This window comes from Zalophus californianus, chromosome 6 (genome assembly GCF_009762305.2).
Source record: "Zalophus californianus isolate mZalCal1 chromosome 6, mZalCal1.pri.v2, whole genome shotgun sequence".
NCBI classification, from domain to species: domain Eukaryota; kingdom Metazoa; phylum Chordata; class Mammalia; order Carnivora; family Otariidae; genus Zalophus; species Zalophus californianus.
In genome coordinates, this window is record NC_045600.1 from 133,326,047 (window position 1) to 133,350,011 (window position 23,965).

General features: G+C 36.3%; 2 protein-coding genes across 8 annotated transcripts in view; one reads left to right on the top strand and one right to left on the bottom strand.

Annotated features, from left to right (window-relative positions):
* Window positions 1-23,965, bottom strand: part of MCTP2 (multiple C2 and transmembrane domain containing 2) — a 237,405-nt gene that overhangs the window by 31,763 nt on the left and 181,677 nt on the right. For 6 of the 7 annotated variants that reach the window (XM_027571097.2, XM_027571096.2, XM_027571102.2 and 3 more), the window contains 2 exons: window positions 10,948-11,070; window positions 7,991-8,032 (listed from right to left, as the gene is read on the bottom strand). In XM_027571097.2, the coding sequence (XP_027426898.1) occupies window positions 7,991-8,032; window positions 10,948-11,070 (165 nt within the window). Of the gene's footprint in view, window positions 1-7,147; window positions 7,474-7,990; window positions 8,033-10,947; window positions 11,071-23,965 lie in introns of those variants that run through there. The other variant, XM_027571100.2, reaches the window with a different exon arrangement.
* LOC113909673 (ribosome production factor 2 homolog) lies at window positions 17,583-18,522 on the top strand. The gene has a single exon (XM_035728109.1). It carries the CDS (start codon window positions 17,602-17,604, stop codon window positions 18,520-18,522), a length of 921 nt encoding a protein of 306 aa, XP_035584002.1. The 5' UTR covers window positions 17,583-17,601.

A 23,965-nucleotide genomic window follows, 5' to 3' on the forward strand; every position in this document is an offset into this window, starting at 1 on the left:
AACTCTACCCAGGCCTACACATTTTGTAAATAACAGGCTAGGGGTCAGAAGGAACTGGGCTCAACTCTGTCTTGTCATCTATCAGTTTTTGTGATCACAGCAAATTCCTTACCCATTCTGAATCCCGATATTGCTATCTGGGAAAAGGGAGAGCTAATCATTTTCCGACTGAGTGTTTGAAGAATTAAATATCATTCGTATCATAAGATATGTAAAGCACTTGGTACACTCCAGGCAATTCATAAACATACGTCCCTTCCTTTTGAGAATGCAAGAGATAAAAGAATGAATAACCTTCGATCTAGTTGAAAGAATATTGGGGTTAATTTAAGTTTCAAAAGCAATGATCTTCCAAGACAAGTCTACTCATGTTGCCCTGCGCTGTACGGAAAGATCCTCTGGCAGTTTTATCTGCATCATGCTGGCTTTATTTACACGTCTCAGATTGAACCACGGAATGTGGTGATAACAGTTTAGCAAACACAACATTACATCTGCGTCTGCTACCAAATTGCCTGGGAAGAGTAACAGAGATCCATTCAGAAAGACAGAACTGTTATCACATGTGCTTGTGTGTTTCCTTAACATAGGAGCTTCTGATTTATAGAGGGAAATGTGTAATAAAAAGAGTGGAACAGTGGTGGCCACTGGTGTGATTAAACAAATGCACAAAAAAATTGTGACCAACCACACACCGCACTCTCAGAGCCCTACATTTGAGAAAGAATGGATTTTACTTCTTATTACAAACTTGAAAAACCAGTGAGGTGAAAGTCAATTCACATGATTTAGGGTCTACTTCGTGATAAAGCTTATATCACAATATAATGGAAGAGATGAGAGCATGGAACTTTTCAGATACAGAATTCCAATTTCATAAGGTTCCTTTGTTTTCTGATATACCATAAAGAAAGACTGGTCCTCACTGTAAGAAAAATGATGACAAACTCCATCTCTATGACCTAAAAATGTATATTATTCTATACACACACACACACACACACACACACACACACATATGTAAGATCACCACTTTCTTCATTGTCCATTTGTTTATAAAATATGAGAAAAATAAACCCGAGTCTTTTGGCTAAGTTTGTAAAGCAGCAGAATTAAGAACAAATCATGCACTTTCTTTATAAATAAAACCAAAAATAAATCAGGAGGCAAATTCGTCCTTCTTCAGGCCTTGTTGCCACCCCCACGGCTCCAATGACTACAGCACTGTAGGTGTAATAAACCAGCCTGGAGTCTCTGGGAGAGAATTCACACCATCAAAATGAATTTACAACTCAGAATTAATTATATAATCAGTATGTTACTTTAACTCTTTGCCACATGTTCTGATTTAGGAAAAAAAAAAATCCTCATTTCTCAATTAATTACCTAAGCAAAACCAGGGAGACAGCCCTGAAAATGGACCATGTCAGAAAAAATCCTTTTTGACATGTTTAAAAATGGAGTAGTATTTGTCACAGGATGGGAAGCATTTCCAAAAGGGATCAATGCAAAATTCTGTCTCAAGATCTTTCCAGTAATTCCAGCCCTCTAGAGCAAAGGCACAAAAATATAACTTTGGACTTTCAATGGGAATATGTTTGGTTTGTTTTATCCTATGGAATATTAAAAGCCTATAATTTGAAAACTTGAAGAATTATAAATGCCAGAAATAGACTGAGTGGAATTTAGCATGGAAAACACACAAGAACAAAAAAAATCCCCAAAATCTCAGTATCCATCATAACAAAGAATAAGAAGCAATATTTCTGATAGATGAGATTAAAAACTATTCCTCGGAAAACCTGGCTTACCGCACCGGGAACTGTCTTTAGGACTTCTTCCCACGAGATTTGGGGGATGTGCGCATGTGCGTATGCACTTTCACATACGCATGCGCAGGCACCCCCTCCCCCCCGTCAATTCCATGGCGCATGCACATGTGTGCACCACCCCCACCCCCCCCCCCCCGCCCAGGGCCAACTCCATGGCATATGCTCCTTCAATGGGGGTAAAATTCTGTAGTTTTTCAGGAGAGCACTTCTTTCTCAAGTATACTTTTGCTTAGGGAAATGAATATAAAACAGACCGGATTTTAAATCAATATCATTTCTAAGTGGTTTTTAAACTGCTCTGTTCATTACAGAAAGCACTTCCACACCGACTGGTATTTACCAACATGTTTTCTTGGCTTGCAATAAGAATCTCATCTGGTATTATAGGGAAGGGCTGAAAAATGTAAAAGAACGAACAACATGAAGAAGAAGATATTGATAAAACACAAATGAAAAACTGGAAATAGTCTACGATAATTATTTGGCATTCACACCTCAGGAAGATTGGTTTCTCTGAGCCAACTGACAGATGCATGATACCCCCCCCCCCCAAGGCAAACAGGGCTAGTGGTTTTCTATAACTACTGTAGGGCAGACACACAATGAGCTGTAGTTGCTGACTTTACTGTGTGTGTCCTTTAGTCTTCTTTGAGGTAGGGGAGTGAGAAGGGCGGAATATAGAACATTAATGTGATCGATCAGCAAGTAATTCTTACTACCCTAAGACTCAGCTCCAACATCACCTCCTTCAGTGTTCCTGATTCACACACACACACTTCCTCTTCACTGCCCAACCTAGTGTACAAACTTTAACGAAAGTAGCAACTATTCTATACTCCAATTATTTACTTAGAGGACCATGTTTATAATTTTAATCTTTGTACCTATAGAGGCTCAGAGAGGGAGAAAACACTTCATAAATATATAATAATGCAGAAAAATGAACGGATAAATTAATGACATGTTTCCTTCATGACAGTGTGGCATGGTCCAAAATAGATCTGATTTAGGTCAGAAGAACTGGATTTGAGTTTTGCTACTAACCTAGTTAATTTCTCTTAATTTGTAGATGGGGGAAATAATATCAAATTTAATGGTTTATTTTGAGTACTGGATGAGCTAAACTACATAAAAACAGTATGCAAATTATAAACCCTCTATTAATATTAACATTTTTATAAATATAATTACTTAGCTAATATTAAAAATAATAATGTTTTACATTATTACTTTTGTGTCCTTTCTTACTTACTTTAAATTATTACTTTTCCCTTGAGGAAAAGAGAGGGGTCTTCACCTATCAATTACCTTGTAAACTCACTGGATAATCAGGATTTAGGGCAAACCACCAGGGAACAGAGGGGGGTTCCATTAAGAAAGACAAGAGGAACAGCTACTATCCTCAGAAAAACAATGACTTGTGGATAATGGAGATACAATGCCCAATGTATTCTATATTAGCATGATGTAAACATTTTAGGCAATGAGAAATTAAATATCTAGACACAGTATAGTCTATAAAACCAGAGCCTCTGACTGTATTGTTAGTGCACATAAACTAATAGAAGGATAGATAATCCATCTGATTTATACTCTGGTATATCATATTTCACAACATTTGGGAATAACACACCAAGTATAACCCTTACAATAGAAATCACAAAGCAAATACACAAGTACTAGGAATATTATTGAGCCTGATACTAGCAGGATGAATAACGGTCCAAAAGGTCAGATTAGTAACATTTCTGGATGACATCAAAAGGTAATGAAGCCAACACATTTTTTAAGAACGGGGGCTTGAGTTTTAAAAGTCGGAGCAAGTCAATGTGTCAGAGAAAAGACTGCAGGAAATAGGGAAGCCAATCCCTTCCCATTCAAAACATGCATAAACTGGTAATTAAGAATTGGCTGGAATCCATTTTAATATTAAAGTCTTGAAAGTAAGACTACCGTTTGGTAGAAATGGTAGCAATTAAAACTTCATCACTAAAAAATCACATTAAATTGAATTAAAAGGAGTTAAATCGGAGCAAACCATTTACTTTATTTCCCTGAAAGTTATCCTTTTTTTTTTTTTTTTTTTTTTTAAGATTTTATGTACTTATTTGAGAGACAGAGAGAGATAGCCTGCCAGGAGGGAGCCCAATGTGAGACTCGATCCCAGGACCCTGAGATCATGACCTGAGCCAAAGGTAGATGCTTAACCAACTGAGCCACCCAGGCACCCCCCTGAAAGTTTTCCTTAAATACGTCCTCTACAATATGCCCTATATACAGATTGCATATGCCCTGAAAGTGTGTGTGTGTGTGTGTATTCAACTATTGCTAACCTTCCAAAGATATTGTCTGACTTTGTATTTTCTTAAAAATACCACATTTTATCATTTTAAAGTACCACTGCTCTGTCAATAGGTTAAAAAATCACTAATAAAACTAATTTGCTGTGTTTGGGACATTGTTAAGGAGCAAAGGAATCATAAGCAAAACTACTCTCACAATGAGATTGTAAGAAGAAACTTTCTCCAAGGATGATGGTCTCCCCTGGTTGGGACACTACAGATCATCTTCTCTCTCTGGAGTAAGAAAACACAGGGAATGAGGCATCATGGGCCTAGCCCACTCATCCAAAGGACGATGGAGATTATATTACAGCAAGAACTCCTTCTAAATACATAGGCCACGTGCTTCTCTCCCTAAGAAGGTTCTGCTTGGGATGAGTGGACTAACCAGTCTGGAGAATGGAAACCATGTTGAACACCGAAATTGATGGTTTAAAATGTACTTAAATTTTAATGATGATATCCTGATTTGTGAAGAGAGCATAGAGATACATTATTCATTTGTATCCTTTCATTGTAAAATGTTCCACAACTGATCCACAAAAATGTATTAGATGTTTATTTTCTTAAGAAAAACATCCATATCTGTTTTTTCACCCACAATTGACACAGAAGGGCAATTTCGCCTCCCTAAACACCCTAAGACAATTGTGCACTCATTGATCATCCTAGAACAGATCATTCAAGTCCTATTTCTGACAGCCGAGTTAAAGACACACCAACTCACAATGCAGGCATTATAGTGCAGTTTCCTTATGATATAGCAAGACAGGATTTCTTTTTTATTACATGCCCTTATGATTTCTTCTTGCTGATGTTAATAGTAAATGCTAAAATATTCTATGTAAGCATTTGTTGGGCTGGAAAAAGAAAGAAACTCTAATGCAAGTATTTATACCTTCCACAATGAAAACAAGATACTATTGCTTTGCATGACCTTTCCTAAGTATGGGATACAGCATTTTACACAATAGTTTCTTGGTTCATGCTTCAATTACTGACCTTTACTGTGCAGAAAATTAATGCAATTTTCATTGTAATCCATCCGTACAAATAAGGTCCACATAGAAGAATTCCACATTTGGAATCTAATACAAATAGGAAATGTCATCTGATTGCTGTTGGCTGAACTTAGCCATTATCTGTTTGTTCAGGGGTCCCCAGCAAACTACACTTGTAACAAGCAATTTCTTGCATGGGCCATCAGGAATAAGAAAGATTTCCTCTCTTCAAAGTTTAGTTTGTACAGTTAGTTTCCTAAAAGCCAAAAAAGTAGTTACCTGAAGGTTCTATGTTTTAACTGGAAGTCCGGACGCACATACACACACAGACACACAATTGTGCAATCTAATTTGGCTTCTCATACCGGTTACCACCATGGACTTCTGACAATGAAAACGAGCAAGAGGCTACAGTGATATCATTTTACAACAATCCTCCTTCCAGACAATAAAAGTATGACAGACCCCAGACCACATCCAGGTCTGAGCATCAGAGACTTGCAGAATATACGGAATGCGTCTATCTTCCGAGGAAGCCGTGCCAGTAGGGCCCCTGATGTGCTTTCAACTTTCACAGTCTCCTGTGATGGTATTTGGTGGGAAGGGGTGCTGGCAATTAAGGAATGTCACTTTCAAGATGGATAGTTTGGATAGAAAGGAGTTTCCTCTCTTCTTCTGGTTTGGAAGGAAACGGCTGTGTGTTTATAATTTGTAAACAGCCCATCGCTCACTGGGTGTGTTACAGTTCCCAGAGGCATGGTCTGTCATGTCTAACATGCACCAGAAGCCAGGACGGTTCTGTATGTAAGCCCTTCGGTATAGCACAAGATGGAGGGCGGTGGCCCAGTGGCTGTGTGTGCAGGTCTATGAAGAGCACATTTCAGTCGTGGAGTCTGCTCTACGTGGAGAAGAAATGACGGACTGTAATATATATTGGGATGATGTGGGCTCCAGAAGTCTTAAAGTTGAAAATCCCTCTATACTTTACAAATCTCTCAGAGATGTGAGATTGAAAAGATATGAATAAGGACTACAAAGTTCACCAGTCTCCCTAACAGAAGGGTTGCATTAAGCAGAAAGAGGTATAAATAGAAGTCAAAATTTCATTTTAGATTTAATCCTCTGGATGATTGGATGATTTCATAGACCTATAAAATTGAGGAAGCAAACATGGCCATGTTGTGGCTGTTAAAGGCCCTATGAAAATACTACAACCAAAGTATCTCAAGGATGGAATTGCCCTGAGGGTAATGAGGAACGTCTTGATGCCCATGCCCTGTGTGTAGCAGGTTTGGCACGCCTGGCATGGGGAGGGCAATGCTTGGATAAACACAAGAGCTCCAAAGCTCTTCCATGGGGATGTTATGGCTCCAACTCAGTCATCCTTGCCCAGGAAGGCTTGAAGCCCAACTGGCTCTACTTCCAGACCCCCAGACCCCCAGACAACCCTTGAGGCACCTCTGTAGAAGGTTGGCTTGTGACAATCACTGGTCTAGACTCCATGGCCTGAATTTCTTGTTTGCCAGGTCACACCACCTTTTCATTCATTTCCTTCTTGTTGGATGTTCTCCTTTATCAGATGGGCCAAAAACACATGGTCATAATGATCTCTAAAGGGCAGATGACGCCCTCTTCTACGGAGGGCTCATTTTAACAGACATAGCCAAACAGAGGAAAATCTTCCTCACTTCCAAGCCTTGGTACAAAAATTTAGAATTCTGCCTGGTAAAAGTTTAAAATAACTTGATCAGTACTTATGCTTCTTTTGGTAAAACATCCCATCATCATGCAGGTTAGCTTGGCTATGACTATTTTTCATGCTCAAGGAGTTACATCACTCAGAAGTAACACACATCGATTCATCAAGAAGGAAGCTGCATCTGTGTGACCTTATTCTGCAAAGAGTCAATTCCATTTTTTAAAAAAATATTATGCTTTATTTTATTATTTTGCTATTAATGATCAGTTTAGCACAACAAATAGATTTACTTTGTAATCCACCCAATTTGCTTCAAACGGGCAAAACCATCTGGCTCACCCAATTAATTTTAGGGCTGTGTGTGTCATGGAGCCAGTATTTTTTTTTTAATACATTGCTATTTTCTGGACATTTTATATTGGATACTTAACTCTTAAGAGCCCCCCTTTCGCCTGTTTCCCCTCCTGCAAGCCTCCTAGACACAACCAGCACAAACCCCATACACCCACAGGTTCTAGGAGGCTGGAAGTCCATTAAGCTGGTGGCATCTCATTTGGCATTTCCATTTTTTTTTTTTCATTTTATTCCAGAAGGTTTGTCTGAAAGTGTAATGACAACAAAAGCAGCAGATTTGAGAGATTCTCCCAGGAGAAGAAAAAGGACAGATGTACACAGACATATAGCTGAAAACATTGCCAGCAACAGCTGGGAAACTGACAGGCTCTGAAGTGGGTGACCACCCCACAGAGCGCAAAGGAACAGCAATTTTACTTGATTTACTTTTGACTTCCTAGACTACCTTTTATCTACCTTTTATACACCAAGGGGCAGGCTCTTGCGATCTTCCCTCACATCAAATGACAGGCCTCCTCTAGGTACGCTTTTTACAATATTTCAGTAATTCCTTATATTTTACCCCCTTTTATCCTCACTGATTAAGATGTTTAAAAAGTGATATCCTTTATAAATTACACAAACATTACTATGCCGGACACCCCATAGTACTAAAAACAAAACAAAACAAAACAAAACAAAAACGGTTTGACTCAACCAGAACAGCGCTATCTGCTCACAATATTAAGACCCCCTTTCGTGAGCTTCCCTGAGCACACTCACCTTGTCATCTTCATCGTCCCCCTCCTCTAAGTCGGTGCTCTCCTGAAAGGGAAAGCCACCATTTGTTAATATACCATCCCCTGAAATTACTAAATGCAAATTAAACCCATATACACTTTTTACATTTTTTCTACATAATTGAAGCACTAGTGGTTTTTAAACACATTATAACTTCTTAAAAAATAATGCTTTTAAAGTTCAGGGACACTGTGGCAAGAGTATAAGAAATATGCATAATCTACATAAAACTTCACTATAAATAAAGCTATTAGGCGAGTGCCCTTTGAAGGCATCCAGCTTTAAAAATGCATTGCCAGGCTTTACTTTCTGTAAACAGTTTGTTCTTATTCTGACAAATGAGCCAACTGCTATGTTAAGGCTGAGAACACCATACTTGGTTTGTGCTAGGCTCATTGTTATAATGACTGCTCTTTTCCTTTGGGGCCATTACTGAAACATTAGACAGTAGGAAATGCATTAGTCTGAATATAATCAATCTCAAGAATAAGTTACAGGTTTCTGTACATTATTATTGTTTTCCCTGGGATTCGGGGAGGGGGTTGGAGGCAGGTAAGAGAAGCCAACTCAGGTTCTGATAGCCACCAACAGGCACCTGGCTTTAGTTTGGGGACCAAAGCACCACCAGGTGCTGTGAACAGGCTTGTTCAGATTGGTTTAGAAATCGTGACTTTTTACCAGGTAACTTTTAATTGTATCACTGCAATAATTAAAAGCCAACACGGTCCGGTGGGGGGAGGTCCATAGCTCAGACAGAATGCTGAATATTAGAAAACCAGAGTCTGTTTACAGCCTGAATGCTTACCTCTCTGCTCAACCACCTTGCAAAGGTCAGGCATGCTGTTTAGATGCCATCTTTCCAGTAGTAAACAGAATTGTCAATATCATGTTCTTAAAGAAAGAGTAACTCTGAAGTATCCAGAGAGTACTCTGCTACACTCCATAAAACCACTGAGCAGTTACCAAGCAATTTCTCCAAGACTGGTACTCCATTACCTCCCAGAATTCCCATGAGCTGCAGCTAGCACTGTGTGGGACATTCCACGGATGCTGGAGAACTCACCTATTCACCGTTGGCAGCACACATGAAAGCAAATGGGTAAAAACACATAATAAAAACACGTTATGGGAGGAAGAACATTGTAATTAGGAGTTAGAAGCCCAGCTTGGGACACTGTTCAAGCACATCCTGCTGTGTGACCTTGGGAAAATCACCTTGCTACTCTGGGCCTTACTTTCCTCAAGCATAAAATAGAAATGGTAATTCTTGCCTCCTTCATGGTTGTGTTATCAAGATTAAAATAGGTAATGAATTTGAAAGTGTACTGTAAATTAAAAAGATTTTATACATACAAACATTTATAAGCACATTCACTTAAGTACTCTTTTTATTTTTTTTAATTTTATTATGTTATGTTAGTCACCATGCAATACATCATTAGTTTTTGATGTAGTGATCCATGATTTGTTGTTTGAGTATAACACCCAGTGCTCCATGCAGTACGTGCCCTCTTTAATACCCATCACCAGGCTAACCCAACCTCCCATCCCCCTCCCCTCTAGAACCCTCAGTTTGTTTCTCAGAGCCCACAGTCTCTCATGGTTCATCTCTCCCTCCAATTCCCCCCCGCTTCATTTTACCCTTCCTTCTCCTAACATCCTCCATGCTATTAAGTATTCTTATGTACCCACATATACATGTATATATACCTGCCTACAAATGCATACATACCATGTATATAGCAGGAAAACTAAAATCTGATTGAAAATTGTAAAAATGTGAGTTGACAGCATTTTTTACTAAACATGTTTCTCTGTGAAAAGTTCCCTCATCCGTATCTGTGTGTAACTTAGTCCTTACACAATCCTGTACTTTAAAGTTATTTACTTATTAGTTGGTTCTAGCATCGTTAGGTCCCTCATTATTGATATATGTCCATGCCTACTCCATTAAACAATCAAATATCAAACAGAATAAAATTTTGAATTTGCTTGAGGTTTTTACTCCCTGCCAAAAGACTCATTTTCTCTACTTCCCTTCTACCCCCAAATGATACCAGAACATCCGTTTAATATCCATTATTTCAGAGATTTAAAAAAAAAATAATAGCATTGTATGGAAAAATGGGTGAAGATCATTAGCTTTGGAGTCTTGAGAAACCCAATGTGAAGGTCCTCTAGTATCAAGTCTCAGAATCTTAGATTTTTGTTCTAAAAATCTGTTTCTTGAATCTGGAGGTCCAAGATAATGCCATAAAGCAAGTCTACAAATACAAGTTCTTGTTCACCCAGACCAGGAAAAGATCCTCTGGGCTAAGTGGAATAGGAGAAGCTGAGTCAGACAGTAAGCATGATAAGTAGATGCTAGGGGATGTCTTGCTTTTGCTTCCTTCAAGACCACGGGAAGCTTGAGATTTTCAGGACTTGGGCACCCAAAAATTGAGCTGTCCATGCCCACCCACTCTCTGATTTCCCTGGGAGCTGGCAAGCCTCTGAAGGCTTTAGGCGAGAAGTGAACACTGCACAGGATGTCTGGGTGGAGAGGCCTAAGGCAGCCTCCCAGACGCTTTCCATGCCCTGAAGGAGCTCAAGGAGATGCCAAAGGCTTTTTTCAGTGGTTGAGAACGTTATACATAGGAACCTTACAGATAACCAGATGGGCACCGAAATATGCTGCCACCATGATAAAGATGACCAAGCACCATAGGGCCCTCCTCATGCTAAGAATGTAGGCCAAGGCTCAGAACATAACATAGATGGATGACTCCGAGTTATAACCTAATAAAAGATCCCCACTATCACATAAATGTATGTGCAATGTTGCTCTCCTCAAGTCTCAAATCAAGTGGACTTGGGTCATGATTTGGTGGTGGTTGGTTGTTGTTAACACATTTTTTTTCCTCTGGTCAAATGTCACAATTACTGGAATCTTAGCTCACCTGGCTGTCCTGGATGCTGCCAACCTTCCCTTTTGTGGGTGTGATGAAATTGTAGATGAAGAGTAGCAACAATGCCAGGGGGATCATGTACAGTTCAAAATTCCAGACAGTGACTAAAAATACCTGAGTGGAAGACAAGACAAAATCGTTGCTTGGAAAATCAGTAGGGGAGTAATCTTAAAATCCTTCGTATTGACTTAAGGAAATTAAATCTAGGACACTCTATAGCAGCTTTTAGGAACAGTTGCAGACAGGTTCACACACACACACACACACACACACACACACACACACACACACACACCAGTTTTAGAATCGGCAGTAGAATGAGGAAGATACAGAAATGAGTAGACCAGTCACATACCTGAAAATCCCATTACCCCATCAACTGTATTCATTTTTTTGCCCTGAGATTTACCAGAATTTAGGAAAGTAGTATGGAAAAAATCCAAGGTCTCAGAGTCAGGCCAGAGACCAAATTTTGCCAATAGTAAGGTTTACTGGAACTGTAGAGAGTGATTACTTTTCAAATTGGCTGCCAATGTTTAAAAATCCAAATAGTTCAGATAAAAACGTCAGATAGCCAAAGTCTCTTTAAAAAACTTAAAATTTTCCAATTTTGAGGCTGGATGGTCACAGGGAAATGATGGAAGGCCTACATAAGACGAGGTACTTGCTTTACCTGCCCAATTGCTGTCAGCCTCTGGATTTGTGACCCTGTCCTACAGAAGGACAAGCAAGAGCTTGGGTTTGAATCCAAGTATCTATGTGACAATGGTCATAGGAGACATAAATAAGACATGGCCCTACCTCCAAGGAATAAGCAAATTAGGACAAATAAGAAAACAACCCATGATAACTACAACATGAGGCAAGAGTGAAATCATGGGGAAATGATTTCACAACCTGAGCCTCACTGTCTTTTCCAATTCACAGGTGGTCCAGAGGATGAAAAAAAGATGATCTGTGGTTATTGGCTGCTAGTGCTTGTAAGTGCTTGAAAAAGTCACATGTTTACATCAACCTAGAAGAGGCAACTTATTGCATCTTAAATACTGAATCTCCCCCTTTCTCAAAGCAATACTGTTTTACTTATTACTAAAAACATTTTATACCATGCTGAAGTTTTTACTTTTGTAGATATTATATGTATTTCCTGCTTTTTTGTTTGCTATTCTAAATTTAATCATTTCTCCCATTATATATTTCAAGCAGATAAATAAAATCTAATAATTTGTACATATTAATTTTTTTAAATTTGTACCTTTACTGAATTTTCTTACTACTTCATATAGCCTTTCACTTCACTTTTGGGGGGTTTCTAAGAATATAGTCATACAATTTACAAATAAAGAACTGCTCCTGTTTCCTCTCGTCTAGTATCTATAACTTAATTTCTAATATGTATACTTACTTTCATTACTACTAACTAAACAATTTTAAATAAAAATGTTGAGAGGGATATTGTCTAGCTCCTGAATTTTACAAAAATGCTTCTATTGTTTTACAATTAAGCATGATGTTGACTTTTAGGTTGAGCTATATAAATCATTTTGTATTAAGAATATGCAAATAAACCTTTTTAAGAAAACTAGAAAGTTTACATATAAGCATTTTATTATTCTTAATATTTTAAAAATATTTATGAATCCTCTTTATGAAAATATTTGAAAAATATTTTTATCAATTTTAACAAGGATTTATTTATTTTTTTAAGATTTTATTTATTTATTTTGACAGAGAGAGACACAGCGAGAGAGGGAACACAAGCAGGGGGGTGGGAGAGGGAGAAGCAGGCTTCCTGCTGAGCAGCGAGCCTGACATGGGTCTCGATTCCAGGACCCTGGGATCATGACCTGAGTCAAAGGCAGACGCTTAACGACTGAGCCACCCAGGCGCCCTAGGATTTATTTAATTCTTATTATTTCTTTAAAATCAAGAATGGAAGAGGGTGAATGATTAACTAATTGTTCTTTCACTATTTTCTGAAATAGGGAGGGTTTTTTCCTTCTCATTTTAGAATCTCAACATGGTATATCGTATTTATAATTCCCTAATATTGAAGTGAATTTGTATTTCTGGAAGAAACGTCCCCTTTAGTGGGCTGTAATGGTCTTATAATGTACTTTGTATTTTATTTGCTAACACGTGAAAAGGTTTTGCATAGACACCCATGTGCTATTGTTTCCTTTTTATATTATTTTCAGGTTCTGGTATCAGGATTATTTTGGTACTATTATTTTGGTACACTCCATTCTTTCTTTCTCTATACTGAGGATAATATTTTCATGTCATATATTCCAAGAATGAAAAAAATAAACATAGACTAATTTAACAAATACCCATGCACCTGCATGCATTAAGACTTGCCAATGTGTGGTCAGTTTTCTTTCCAATTTATGTATTAGTCTTTTTAAAAAATAAAACACTTCAGATAATTGGTTCCCACTGTCAACCTTTCAGCGACTACCCTTAACCTACTCCTCCCATTACCAGAGGCCACCATATCTGAAAACGGATGTGAACCCTTGCATCTGAGGACATCTAAGATTTTAGAAACAACATAAACAGCATCAAAATGTTCCCATAATTCTGTAATTTTTTTATTCAATATATGTTCCATAGATCTGTTGATGGTGTAGGTATAAATCGAGTATATTCATTTTTAGGGGCACCTGGGTGGCTCAGTGAGTGAAGCATCTGCCTTCGGCTGAGATCATGATCCTGGTGTCCTGGGATCAAGCCCCGCATTAGGCTCCCTGCTAAGCGGGGAGCCCGCTTCTCCCTCTCCCTCTTCCCCCACTCATGCTAATAAATAAATAAATCTTGTTAAAGAAGTATATTCATTGTAACTGATATATGGTACTGCATTCAAATGAATGTTCAGTAATTTATCCATTATACTCTCATCATTGAAAACTTAAGATGAAACCATGGTTTTACTTTTTAATGTAGTCAAACATACTCATCTTCAACCTTAGAGTTTGTTCTCTTAATGTTCAATGTTCCACTTAAGGAATCATATTCTACTCTGAGATGATAAAAGTTATTTCATCATGTTTTCTCCTAAAAGATAACTATATATGTGTGTGTTCCTTATTTTTTGTCTCAGGTGTTCTTTTGGTTTACAGTTGGAAACAAGCATCCAATTTGTACTTTTCCCCTACAGATAGCCAACTTTTGCAACTAGATTGTGGTACCAATCCCTGTTTTTGTTCACTGTTTCCATTACCACTTCTGCTACATACCAAATTCCCACATGGGTGTGTTTGTTGTTTATGGGCACTCTAATCCTGTCCATTGATACATATTTCTATTTTACCAAGACCACATCTTTAACTGTAGTATAATAACCAGATGACCTCTGAGTGAGCAAGTCTGTATTATTTCACCTTCAAAATTATCTTGGATAGTTCTTTGCTCTTTACCCTTCTGCATGTATTTTAGAAACAATTTGTAATGTTCCATAAAATTCTTGGTGAAATTTTCACTGGGATAGCCTTGAATGTATATATCAATTTAGAGAGAACTGACATCTTGATATTGGCTTTCCAAATCATAAAGATTATTTATTTCTCCATATATTCAGGACCTTTCTATATCTCAAAATATTTTATTACTTTCATCATACTGATTTTACATTTTTTTATTATTTTTCCGTGTAACAAGAGTTTTGATACTATTATGAATGAGGGCATTTTAAATTTATATACTTTAATTGGTTACTTCTGGGCATGGATTTTTGTATGTTGTTTTCATTATTTCGGACCCCTCTTATTAACTGTAGGAGATTTCAAATCTATCCTTCTGGTGATCTGATGTGGAAAATCATATAAACTGCAAATCATGACAATGCTTTTTTTTTGCCTTCCAATCTAGGTGTTACTTACATGTTCTTTTGGTGCTAAATCTCTACACCTTTTTTTTTATAAGTACAGAATTTTTAAAATGCTTTTTGAATCAATGCATGTTATTATGTTGTTGATTTCCTCCAGGCTATTACTCTGGTGTGCTTTATCGGCTTTATTTACTGTTTTCTAATTTATATTTTCCTATACTTTTCTTTTTAAAGGTTTCTTTTACTTTTATGTCTTGTTTTGCTTTGATATGAACAGAGAAAAGCAGAGAAAATAGTACAGTCATTTCTCTACTAGATAAAGCTAGGTATTTTCTTAATTGTTACCTATTTGTCTTTCCTCATTTTTAAAGTTCTTTTAGGACTGTGTTCTAACTGGTTACTATTCCTTAATGTCTATCTACCAGATAAGTGAAATTTTATTTTTTTATATTGCTAAATATAACTTCAAGTGAAAAGAGGCTGATATGAAACTATTGGGAAAAATTAGGAAATAGAATGTTTTTAATTTATTTTCTTCATCATAAAGCTATTTATAAAATGTCCTTAACAGAATTACTTGTACATCAATTAATATTAGAAGTCTGTTGTTAGATAAACACATTCTTTGCCATAACATTTGCCTCTATCAAGCATAGTTAATACCAGAAAGTGTTTTATAACAAAAATTGAGCAGCATTTAAATATCCATTTAAAGGACTCATAACTTTCAGAGTGAGACACTAGTCCCTTTAGAAATATTTTAAAGGGGTGCCTGGCTGGCTCAGTGGGTAGAGCATGTGACTCTTTATCTCAGAGTTGTGAGTTCAAGCCCCATGCTGGTTGTGGAGCTTACATAAAAACAAAAATTTAAACAAAATGTCTAATTCCTACCTCTGTAATGAAGAATTTCCTAATAAACACCTTCCAGCAAAATAATAATATTAATAATACTAATACCCTGAAAACAAGTTTTAAAAAAAGACCAGTGATAATTGGTAGACTCCGATAGTTGGTAAATAGACCTGAGATTCTGATTCAAGGTTATTAAACTTTGCAGGGGAGTTCAAAGCTTAAAGAAGAAATCAGATCCACATAGGGTCACTGCAATGTTTATGCATTTCTCTCTCAAGAGCAGCTGTAGTCACAATGGTAGTACCAGTTGGTTAAAACTCAAAAGAAAGATTTGCCATCTTTCTGAATGGACGAAACAGGCAAAGAAGCTGGGGACAATCTGGGCCACTAGATGGTATAGAAGTACATTGGAAGGAGAGAGCAAGCAAAGGAAAACCCCAAATTCTGTATGTGAACTCTGTTGCAGTCTCTGCCATAGATGTGGGGCGGACTCAAGGCAGTCTTAACTGGGACCAGAGCTGCTACCCAGAGGAAGTGTGGCAGAATTTACACTTTGAGTTTAATGAAATTAAATGTCTTCTTAATAAAATCAACCTTATTTGAATGAATGTAGGAGAATCTAGGGTCTCCACTGCATAACATTACTAATACCTAAGACACAATTAAAAATCACTTGACATACAAAGAGTCTGGAAAATGTAATCCATTTTCAAGGAAGAGGCAATCAACAGATGACAACTTCAAGGTGAATTATGGTTTTTTTTCTTCCAAGTTTTATTTAAATTCCAGTTAGTTAGCATAGACTATTAGTTTCAGATATACAATTTAGTGATCCAAGCTTCTATACAACAGCCGGTTCTCATCACAAGAAGTGCCCTCCTTAATCCCCATCACCTATTTAACCCATCCCCACACCTACCCCCTGCCCACCTCCCTTCTGGTAACCATCAGTTTGTTCTCTAGAGTTAAGAGTTTGTTTCATGGTTTTCCTCTTTTCCCCCTATGTTCATTTGTTTTATTTCTTAGATTCCACATGAGTGAAATCACATGGTATTTGTCTTTCTCTGACTTATTTCACTTATAATACTCTCTAGCTCCATCCACATCATTGCAAATGTCAAGATTTCATTCTTTTTGATGACTAATATTCCATTATATATATATACACACACACACATATCACTATACACACACACACACACATACATACACACATTGTCTTTATCCATTCATCAGTCAATAGACATTTGGGCTCCTTCCATAATTTGGCTATTGTTGAAGGGTGAATTATATGATGGAATTATAAGACAAGAGCTTTAAACCACCTATTAAAATATGCTCAATGAGGTAAAGGAAAATAAACTAATATAATGAATGATAATTAGTGAATATGAGGAAAATATAAAAAATAATAAAAGTTAAAAGTGCCCATCTAAAAAAATATGGTATCTAAAATTTTCAAAAGATTCAGTGGATATGCTCAGTAGCAGAATTAAGAAGAAAAAGTCAGTGAACATAAAGTTATATCAAAAGAAATCTTATCTGGGGCACCTAGGTAGTTCAATTGGTTAAGCATCTGACTCCTGATTTTGGCTCAGGTCATGATCTCAGGGTCACGGGACTGAGCCCAATGTCAGGCTCAGCACTCAGTGTGGAGTCTTCTTGTCCTTCTCCCTCTGCTCCTCCCCCATTCTCTTTCTCTCTCTAATAAATAAATAAATAAAATCTTAAAAATGAAATCTTATCTGAAAGAGAAAAATGTTTGGAAAAAGTGAATGGACTATTTGTGGCCCATGATAATTTCAGAAGTTCTAACATAGGTCTTTGGAATCTCAGAGAAAGAAATAAGTTAAAACTTATGTAAAGAACTAATGGCTGAACACTTTTTAGAGAAACCCAAGCAGAATACATTTAAGAAAACCAGGCTTAGCATGTGCGTTCCTGGGATTCGCGTTGCGGTAGCCATGGACGCTTTGGATCGAGTTGTAAAGCCCAAAACGAAAAGAACCAAGAGATTCCTTGAGAAGAGAGAACCGAAACTCAGTGAAAATATTAAAAATGCTATGCTGATTAAAGGGGGAAATGCAAATTCCATGGTGACACAAGTACTTAAAGATGTGTATGCACTGAAAAAACCGTATGGAGTTCTGTATAAAAAGAAAAACATTACAAGACCATTTGAGGATCAGACATCATTGGAATTCTTTTCAAAGAAGTCAGATTGTTCTTTATTTATGTTTGGCTCCCATAATAAGAAGCGGCCAAATAATCTAGTAATAGGTCGTATGTATGACTACCATGTGCTGGATATGATTGAGTTGGGTATCGAGAAGTTTGTCTCTCTAAAAGATATTAAGAATAGTAAATGTCCCGAGGGAACAAAACCCATGTTAATATTTGCTGGTGATGATTTTGATGTAACAGAAGACTACAGAAAGCTAAAAAGTCTTCTTATTGATTTCTTCAGAGGCCCCACAGTAACAAATATCCGCCTGGCTGGTTTAGAGTATGTTCTGCACTTCACTGCATTGAATGGGAAGATTTACTTTCGAAGCTATAAGTTGCTGTTGAAGAAATCTGGTTGTAGAACACCAAGGATTGAATTGGAAGAGATAGGGCCCTCATTGGATCTGGTTCTGAGGAGGACACATCTGACATCAGATGATCTTTATAAATTATCTATGAAAATGCCAAAAGCGCTCAAGCCAAAGAAGAAGAAAAATGTCTCCCATGATACTTTTGGTACAACTTATGGAAGGATTCATATGCAGAAGCAAGACCTAAGCAAACTACAAACCAGGAAAATGAAGGGGTTGAAGAAGCAACCTGCAGAAAGGATAACAGAAAACCAAGATAAAAAATCAAAGAGAATTAAAAAAAACTGATGGAACTTAAAAAAAAAAAAAAGAAAAGAAAACCAGGCTTAGGCATCTATATTGTAATCACACACACTATATTTTAATCACACAAACATCACACTACAATGTTTGTGACCAGAACTATTTGAATGGACATGGATTTCACATTAGAAACTATGGAGGCAAAGAGACACTGCAATGATTTTAAAGTGTTAAAATGAACTACAATAACAGAAACAAAAATTGTCAACCCAGAATTCTGTACCCAGTGAAAATATCCTTCATGAGTGAAGATGAAGTAAAGATTTAGATAAGAGAAAATTAAAAGAATTTTTTGCCAGTATAACTCCGTATCAATAAATGCTAAAGGAGTTCTTCAAAATGAAGGGTGTCTTTTCTCAACTTGAACTGAAACCTGAACTCAAACTTTAGGAAGAAACAGAGGAGTGCATCAGATGGTGGATACACAGGACAATATTAAAGACTATTTTTTATTTTTTTTAAGATTTTTATTTATTTGAGAGGGAGAGAATGAGAGAGAGAGTGCACTATTTTTTAATTTTATTTTCTCTAGAATCCATACGATTGTTTAAAGCTATGCTTACAGCATCATCCTGGTGGGCTATATAATGTACTTAAATGTAATATATATGAAAACTAAAATATAAAGGACGTAGGATCCCTGGATCCTACCTGGATAAATGGACTTAGATGAACTGCAATGTTTCTATGTTTTAGGTGAAGTGATTCAATAATACTTCTAAATTGACTATCAAAAGTTAAGGGAGATTATACATACACACATGCACCTTAATCCCTAGAACCATCACTGAAAGAATACTGCAGTGAGTTAAAATGGAACATTAAAAGGCACAAAAAGAGAAACAGGAATAAGGAACACAGTAGACAAATGGAAAATAATAAAATGGTTATCTAAATCCAACAATATCAATAGTTACATTAAATGTTAATACAGGAATAATACTATAAGCATAAAAAAGCAGAGATGAGAATAAAAACTGCAAAATATCCTTCGAAAATTAGGGAAAAGGTAAGGATGTCTGCTCTCACTACTTCTATTCAGCATTAGACTAAATGTTCAAAACCACTTCAATAAAGTAAAAGAAATGAAATAAAAAGCACAAATATCAAAAAGGAAAACATCAAAACTATTTCTATAGATGACATGATTTTTTAACATAGAAAATTCTAAAGAATCTACAAAACAAATCCTAGAAATAATTAAATCCAGCAAAGTCAGAGTATAAAGTTATTTTTTTAAGTAAATTCCGTTTTTATATGCTAGTAGCAAAAATAACCCCTGGATTATGACATTTTAAAATTTCCATTTATGGTATCATCAAAATCCATAAATATATACAAATAAAATTCACAAAATATGAGCAAGATCTCTTCACTGTAAATTATAAAAGATTGCATTATAAAATAAGTGGATAGATATGCCACTAATTCATGGGTTGGAAGACTCAATATTGTTAACATGGCAGTTGTCTATAAACTAATCTGTAGATGCAAACAATCCTAATTTTGTAGAAATTGAAAAGATGATTCTAAATATTATCTGGAAGTACAAGTGACAGGATCATTAAAGCAATTATAACAAATAAAGCTTACACTGCCTAGTTTCACAATTTACATATCTATAGTAATGAAGACAGTGTGGTGCTGGCAAAATGATAGGCATAGAGATGAATGGAACAGAAAATAGGTCCAGAAATACATCCACACACGTGCAGTTAATTAAGAAAGTTGCCAAGGTAACTCTATGGGAGAAATACAAGTCTTTTCAACAAATGGCACTGGAACAATTGGATATGGGGAAAAAAGAAAATCACTAATCTTTACCACCTACCATATACAAGAAATAACCCTAAATGGATTATAATATTTAAATATAAATATTCAAACTTTAAAACTTCTAAGAAAACATCTGAGGAAAAACCTTTGCCATCCTGGGTGACATTTCTTAAGATACAAAAAGTACAAAGAATAATGTAAATAAGAAAAAAATGGAGTTTACTGGCAGCAATCTTCATTCGCTCTTTGAAAGAGACAGCTAAGAACTGGAAAAAGTCACAAAATGGGGAACAATATTATCTATACATATACTGAAAGACAACTTGTATCCAGATTATTTAAAGAATTCTTATAACTTAACAAGAAGATAATCCAATAAAAATGAGCAAAAGATTTGGCCAGGCCCTTCACACATACAGAAATGTATGTGAATACCTAAAAGCACACAGAAAGATATGCAATGATTATCCATCAAGTAAATGCAAATAAAGACTCCTGGGAAATACCAGTGCATGCATAACAGAAAGGCTACAGTTGAAAACACCGACAAGAGAGAAAGTATTGACAGAATGTAGAACAACTAGATCTCTCAAACACTCCAGGTAGAAATACAAAATGATACAATTGATTTGGAAAACCACCTGGAAGTTTCTCAAAAACTTGAGCATACCTACTATAATCCATGGCCTTTCTACTCCAAAATGTAGAAATTTAGCATGTAACATTTAATGTATGTCCCACAAAGACTTGTTCACAAATGTTCAGAGCATAGCAGTTATACCAAATAACAGCAAAACTGGCAAGAGCCCAAATTTCCACCAACACATGAATGTAATATATCCATTCAATGCAACACTGCCCCAAATTAAAACACCTACAAAATGTCAGAACCAGTACATGAAGCTCTATTTCTCTGATACCAAGAAAGCTTCTTACTTTATCACGTGGGTGTCCTTCCTACATTCCACGATGCAGATGCAAAGGTGACCCAGTTTGTATCTTCTCCCAAAACGTAACATTAAGAAATCTTAAATCTTCAGCTACAAATATTTCTTCACTCTTTGCTTCAAAATTTGTCAAAATTTTTATAAGAATAGATAAAAATATATATACATGCCAAATCTCAGATGAGGAAAAAGTGATTCATAAAGGGACTTCATGTTTTTCTAGGTAAAATGTTAAAGATAGAGATATGTGTGAGAGAGGCCATGGTTCCAAAGGAGCTGTGATTGATGAACTTAGCCAGCACTGTCATAAACACTTCACAAACTCTCTAGGTATTATTTAATTAGGTATGACATGAGAAGGATGTTATCTTACATCACAAAAAGTTTTAAAGAATAGGACTATGTTTTCCTCAGGTTTCATTATGAAGTGATTTGTAAATAATTATGTAATCAACCAACCCAATGGCCATTAAATTATCTTCTATACGTCCAAGAGGATGCCTCACTTACAAGTATTTAACTTGGGATACCAAGTACAATGGCACTGCTCTTTTCCCCAATAGCCTCATTTAAAATTATATTAAGATTCTGTCCTGTCCCTTGTGAGTAGATTTAAGACTAAGAAATAGCCAGATTACATGAAGCCAAGTCTCTGAATGACTCCTAAAAACACTACATTTGTTGAGACAAACAAAACAAACATACAAAGTATGATTACAGGGATTAGTGTTTGCCATTTGTCAACTACACACTGTCCATGAAAGTAATGTTAAAAGAAATTAAAGATTAAAAAAGATCCTCATTTCAATATGTATGTTTTGATAGGGTTGCTCATACAAAATGATGGATTTTTTTATGTTTGTTCTCATAAATAACTAGATCCACTGCTGAGCTTCAGGTCAGGTTAATATGATTATTGTTTACAGTATCACTTTGGCCCAATATTGGTCAGATTAACTAGGTAATCTTAAATTACTATTCTACTGTGTAGGATGACTTAAGATGGCATAAATATATTAAGCACATGATAAAAAAAAGTTCACTTTTGGTAGAAAATTACTTAAAAACTTTTATATCAAGTTTCAGTAATGAACACTTTATTTTCTCTTTTTTAAATTGTATTTTATTATGTTAACCACCTTACATTACCTCATTAGTTCTGGATGTAGTGTTCCATGATTCATTGTTTGCATATAACACCCAGTGCTCCATTCACTACGCGCCCTCTTTAATACCCATCACCAGGCTAACCCATCCCCCCAACCCCTCCCCTCTAGAACCCCTCAGTTTCTCAGAGTCCATAGTCTCTCATGGTTCGTCTCCCCCTCCAACTCCCCCCCTTCATTCTTCCCTTCCTACTATCTTCTTCTTCTTTTTTTTTTTTAAACATAAAACGTATTATTTGTTTCAGAGGTACAGGTCTGAGAAGATATTTGCAAATGACATATCAGATAAAGGGCTAGTATCCAAAATCTATAAAGAACTTATCAAACTCAACACCAAAAGAATAATCCAATCAAGAAATGGGCAGAAGATATGAACAGACATTTTTCCATTGAACACTTTACTTTCTAAGTCACCCATTCCTACACCTCAAACATTGAGAATAAAGAGGTCAAGATTCATTTCATAAATACAGTTAAGGCTTAAAGTCAGAGTAAAAATGAACAGATATCTTGGAAGGAAAACAGATGAAAATTAACCCAATATTCACCTTCCTTGCTACCAGCCCAAACTCCAAACTTACTAGGCCACTGAGTTAAAATCATACTGACAGGCAACATCCCAAGAAGCACGAAGGAAGGGCTACTTGATTCATCTTGGTTAAGGCACTACTGCTTCAAGGTTCAAGAACTTTTACTGACTATTCAAAGGGGTTAGAAGGTGTTTCATCTGCAAAATACTGAAGAGGGGACCTTCAGTAAAAATCACTGAAGTGGTCTTTGCCTTATGACCAACAACAAAAAAAAATAGACACACACTTCTTTCCCAATATTGTGAAAATCAGTTCGTTTGTTACAATTAAAGTTAAAATATTTAAAAACAGTGTCTCTTGAAATAATCATATAGTCTTTATGAATAACCATCCTGTCAGCCCAGGGCATAATCTGAGGAGAGATTCTCATACACATGATTATTTTAGAATAAAGGTATTAGGTAAAGATGAAACAAAGTTATGCTACTTCTATTCCAAAGAACTCCAAGGTTAAACAAAGAGACAGTAATATAAGAATCTGTTTTTAATTTGACCAAGTACACATTCATTGTTCTAACAAATCAGTAAGTAGCTCCTTCCCAAAAAAGTGTAACTGCCTCTATTGATGTGAAAGGAGAAAAAAAGAGTGTTGTACAAACACCTCCAGGTCTTATCATGTCCATTCATCTTAATAAAAGTTTCTATTGCTTCCTGGTCTACATGATGACACTTAGACATGATAGCTTTATATTTAAGATTTATATTCCTTGAACTGGCCTATACTTGACTATAATTCATAAACCAATATTCACCACAAATTCTAGATTCACAATCAAGATACACTATTTGCAGACCCCATACATGAAATGGTGTTCAGGATTTTGCTTTTGAACATGCCCTTCACTCACTTAGAAAGCTATTCCTTGAGCATTTCTTCACCTTGGATGTGTTTCCTTTTCAACCCATCCCAGAGCACTACATACTAACTCCATCTTACTGTCACTGCTTT

Bases quoted from the DNA above. Each gene is read 5' to 3' on its own strand.
- LOC113909673 (XM_035728109.1), top strand. From the start codon at position 17,602: ATGGACGCTTTGGATCGAGTTGTAAAGCCCAAAACGAAAAGAACCAAG.